Source organism: Austrofundulus limnaeus, unplaced genomic scaffold (genome assembly GCF_001266775.1).
Source record: "Austrofundulus limnaeus strain Quisiro unplaced genomic scaffold, Austrofundulus_limnaeus-1.0 Scaffold332, whole genome shotgun sequence".
Taxonomy (NCBI): domain Eukaryota; kingdom Metazoa; phylum Chordata; class Actinopteri; order Cyprinodontiformes; family Rivulidae; genus Austrofundulus; species Austrofundulus limnaeus.
Genome location: NW_013952734.1, coordinates 180,211 through 185,465, shown reverse-complemented (window position 1 = coordinate 185,465; position 5,255 = coordinate 180,211). Strand labels below are relative to the sequence as shown.

At 42.4% G+C, this 5,255-nt stretch overlaps 1 protein-coding gene across 1 annotated transcript in view; it reads left to right on the top strand.

Moving 5' to 3' along the window:
* Positions 1-215: 215 nt before the first annotated feature.
* Positions 216-5,255, top strand: part of LOC106527574 (serine/threonine-protein kinase DCLK2) — a gene marked incomplete at its 3' end in the record, with an annotated part of 18,979 nt that continues 13,939 nt past the window's right edge. Inside the window, 2 exon segments of the mRNA XM_014022497.1 lie at positions 216-480; positions 831-1,928. Of these exon segments, the coding sequence (XP_013877951.1) occupies positions 1,499-1,928 (430 nt within the window).

Sequence of the window (5,255 nt, the reverse complement as noted above, 5' to 3'; positions counted from 1 at the left end):
GGTTAAATATGATATTTATCATATTTAACACATATGATTTAACATAAACAGGTTTTTTAGGATTCACTATGTTGTGTTTAACAAATATAAACAGTTTTAAATATTTTATATCTTAAATTTGAGCTTTAAGGAGAAGCAGGCAGAAGACAGGAAGACGTGAGACAAAAGATGAGAGGAGGAGGAGGAGGAGGAGGAGGCCGGGCAGGACCGGGGGAGGGCGGGGGTGTTCAGCCGGTGTCTCCTCTCTGCTGCAGCGGCCATGCTGCTGCTGCTCCCCGCCGCCTTTCTCCGCGCATCCCGCTCCTCCGCGGCCGGAGCACGCCGCCGCTGCAGCGTCGCAGAAACCCGGGTTAACTCAGCGGCACGGTCCCGAGAGCCCCGGCGGTAGCGAGTTCGACACAGTCCGGATCCAAACACGGAACCGGGGGGAGGAAGAGGAGAAAGGCTCCTTAGCAACAGACCGGTTTCACGGCATTATTGGTGGGTACCTCCCTGTCAGTGAACGTCAGCTCAGATTAGGGCGGATTGATGGATGAACTCCGCTCCTGKATGATGAGTTCATGGTTTTAGATTTATCTCATCATTTCTTCTTGTAAAGCTTCAGGTATATTTAATTTAACTGTTATGTAGCCTACATCTCTGTCATTGCAGGAAAATCTCCTAAAATGGATAAAAGCACCTGATGTGTTGCATCAAATTAAAAACCTGCATGTTTGGAGAGTTTAATTTAATCAGAGCTGCATCAGAGGCTGACTGGTCCAGTTGTGTCATCTGTGCTGAGATCTGTCCCACCACCAAACCATGTGAATGTCATCTCTTTTTCTTGTCAGGGACGGCGGGAACGCCGAGGACCCTGGGAGATTAAACTGCGGGCAAGACGGAACGACCCAAAACGGTCCRGATCAGTAGGATTACGGTCCATTGACTTTGAGCCGGTTTGCCACTCAACAATGCCTTTCACTGGCAGGCAGACAGCTGAGGTTATGGTAGGGTTACTGAGACTGCAGTAAAGTCACTGCAGGGCTGAGCTGAACAATGATGGTCACAGATAGATTAACTCGCCTCAGGAGAGATAAAATACTTCCAAAGACCTGGTTCTGACAGAGCTGGATGTCTCTGGACTGGAGCACCAATCAATCATTCTTTGTTTCTTCCTGAAAAGAAAGCATTTTGAAACCATTTGTATACCTCAGTATAAAGGTATTCCTTAAACACCGKCGTAATTATATTTAAATTGAACCTTGAAGAGGCTTCAATGGACTACAATCARTTMATCATATAGGGTCAGAGTCCACAACTGGAGCTTTCAAGGACTTTAGGTGAACTTTGAATGGATCGATTATTYGTTGGTACTAAACTCTTTACTAGTATGTGGACCCCTTGAACACCAACCCGAGTTCCTCTTCAGCTGGTTCTGGACTCCACAACCAGGTCTAAACTGGAATGTGAGTCCTCCCTTCAACAAACCCTTCTGAAAGATACCGGACCTCCGTTCAACATGTCTCTGAGTAAGACCCTCGAGTTGGAGCACTTCGACGAACGAAACAAGGTTCGCAGAGGACGAACCCCCCGAGCTAAGAGGGATGACTCCACCGGCAGCGGTGGGGGGTCCGGTCCCAGTTCCAGGGGCAGCAGCCTTGTTCCCAGTCCTGCTCACAGCGCCAACTGCAGCTACTACCGGACCAGGACCCTGCAGGCCCTCACCTCCGAGAGACGGGCCAAAAAGGTCCGGTTTTATCGTAACGGGGATCGGTACTTTAAGGGCCTGGTCTATGCAGTCTCCAGTGACCGGTTCCGGTCCTACGATGCCCTGCTGATGGAGCTCACCAAGTCTCTAGCAGACAACCTACATCTGCCACAAGGGGTTCGTACCATCTACACTATAGATGGCAGCAAGAAGATCACCAGTATGGATGAGCTGGTAGAAGGTAAGACTTAACATTTAATCAAACTTTAATCCATGTTTGGGTTTATCTTTACAACAGTACTGCTAACTGACAACCTGCTGTATTTAACTAAACGTAACACTAACCAACTCTAACTAACCAACTAACCTTAACACTAACTAACTAACTAACTATAACTAAAACTAACACTAACTAACTAACTATAACTAAAACTAACACTAACTAACTAACTAACCCTAACACCAACTTAACTGACTATAACTAATCTAGCTGAAACTAACACTAATTAAACTTAATCCTAACTAACCAGCACTAACTCTAACGCTAACAACATCATCTCTTACATTTGTGGCCAGACTATGGAAACATGGAAGACATTTGTAGGGATAGATGGATGGATAATGGGTGGATGGATGATGGGTGGATGGATGATGGGTGGATGGATGGATGCATAATTAAGTGGACAGTTTGATGAATTATAGATGAATGAATGACTGAATAAACGGATAGATGTATGGATAGACAGATGGGTCGATGGATGATAGATAAATGGATGGATGGATGGATGGATGATAGATAAATGAATGGATGGATGATTGCTGGATGGATGAGAGATAAATGGATGGATGGATGGATGAATGTATGGCTGGATGAATGATAGATAAATGGATGGATGGATGATAGATAAATGGATGGATGGTTGGATGGATGGATGGCTGGATGGATGAAAGATAAATGGATGGATGGATGAATGGATGATAGATAAATGGATGGATGGATGATAGACAAATGGATGGATGGATGGATGGATGATAGATAAATGGATGGATGGATGAATGGATGATAGGTAAATGGATGGATGGATGATAGATAAATGGATGGATGGATGATAGATAAATGGATGGATGATGGATGACAGATAAATGGATGGATGGATGGATGGATGATGGATGACAGATAATGGATGGATGGATGATGGATGACAGATAATGGATGGATGGATGATGGATGACAGATAATGGATGGATGGATGATGGATGACAGATAAATGGATGGATGGCATCTGTTAGTTTTAATGAATCATCAGATAAAACACCTTGAATTAGAATCATTAATCTTTTTAGTTTGCTGCTCATTAAACCGATGATGATAAAACCTGATTTATTTTAGATTTATTTACTAAAAGTAGCACAACTCTTGAATCATTTTTTTGTAAACTTGATCAGTTTTTCTTCTTTTTGCTGCTGGTGAAATCCTCCCAAAAATTGATATTTTATAACAAATATCAGTCTGTCCTTAACCTGATTGATGGTTTTGAGAATCAATCAGTCGTTTGAACCGTTTACATCGTCTCTCTCCTCTCCCGTCACTCAMTGTTGTGCAAACAGAACCTGCATTATTTATTTCTGCGTTCATCAGGAGCAGAATAAGAACCACCTGATCAATACAGGAAACCTGAGTGGAGATCAAACAGTCCTGTTTCCATCCTCTTCAGCAGAAACAAAATCATTTCTGTTTTGTTYAAAGTATCATAACGGAACCATAAATTACATCAAAGTGTGTCAGAATGATAAATGACCTGATAATTTTTGCAACACTTGAAGTAATTTTTCTGCAGCRTTGACCCTCCTCTCTGATGACCGGTCAGAAGGCGAGCGGCTCCTGAGCAGCATGTATTTATCATCAGTATCGATGTGAGACTGCTTCTAATGTCCACTAATGAACCTTTAGTGGCAGGAAGCAGCTCAGCTGAAGATGCTCTGAACGACAGATGCATCACTTCGAGGCACTTAACACACAGAGTAGACCGTGACAGATTTAATCTGCGAGTGGGAAACTCGTCATTTATAAAATATGTCTTCGGCTGTTTTACAGCWCAGATAACGTCGCCACGTCAAGAAGACTGATCTGCAGATGAAGTTTTAACTGCTTTTTAAAAATTTTAATATTTTATTTAGTTGAGTGAACGCCTCAAGTTTTGGGCTTTTTCTTTAATTTTTCTTTTTTTAAAATTTCTGGGTCCAGTTCTGGGGGTTCTGTTTGTTCAGTGAGTTTAGTTTTAATAACAAAATTAAATATGAGCCCGGACTGATCTGAAACAGCTGAGTCAAGGTCTGGTATGGATATTAAAACTACATATTTATCACCTGCTGATGAAAGACAAAGGTGAAGTTTTTACTTGTGTCTTTGTTTGTTTGTTAGCAAAATATCTCATTAACCACTGGACAGATTAGATGAATTTTTTAGGAAATAATCACTGAAAATTTTGTCTACAACTGATTAACTTTTAAAGTTCATCCAAAGATAGCTGCCACAGCTATGCAAAGCTTAAACTCAAAAATGTCTGTAATTCAGCCACTTTTACAGATACAGAGCTAAAGTTAGGTGTAGTTAGTAGCTGATAGTCCTAGGGCTTCCACAGCTCATACCTGAATTTATTTTAAAATTTTGATGAAAACGACTGTAACTCTGTTATTTCTCAACACAAGTTGGTTTCAGTCTGAAGCWCTGACATTAAAAGTCGGCAGGCGATGTGCATTCATTCAAGTTGTTCCAGGCCTTATATTAAAGACATTAAATGTATGGCAAGCTATGAGGGCCAAAATTAGGACTATTGTGCAACCAGCGATTGCTACATCCTTTCATCATCTAGGCATGCTAGTTGCTAGCCTCTCCAATRCTAACGCCAGCTTATCCACGCTAGTCTTATCCACGGCAATGAACAGCAGAGGCGCTTGGCAATCCAATGGGTCACTAGCTTATCCATGCTAGTCACTAGCCTTTCCAATGCTAATGCCAGCTTATCCATGCCAATGGACAGCAGAGGTGGTTGGCAATCCAGTGGGTCACTAGCCTTGGCATGCTAGCCGCTTGCCTCTCCAGTGCCAACACCATCTTATTACCGGTAATGCTAGTTTCTTGCCTCTCCCATGCTAAACGCAAATGAAAAGTCTTCTTCTTGTTTGCCAGCACSGCCCTCTCAGYCTATCAATAATCAGATCAATAGTTGGCATAGGAATAGATATAGCCTCCTGCTATGATGTAGCAACCGCAGGTTGAGCACTAGTCCTAATTTTGGTCCTCATACTGTGCCATAATAAACAACATACTGCTGCTGACGCACAATGTTAGAAGAGTCAAAATGTTTAGATTCTCATAAGCTTTTAAACAAAGCAGGGATTAAACCGAGGCGGTTTCAGCTGAAACCATGTTTTTTTTTATTTTTTAGGCCTTGAGGTATTTGAATAATCTCCCCAGCAGGCCTGTCCACCTGGTTTGAAAGGCAAAGTGAAATTCAGCACAAGAGACAAGGTCACACACACAGAGACACACACACACTGCTGGGAC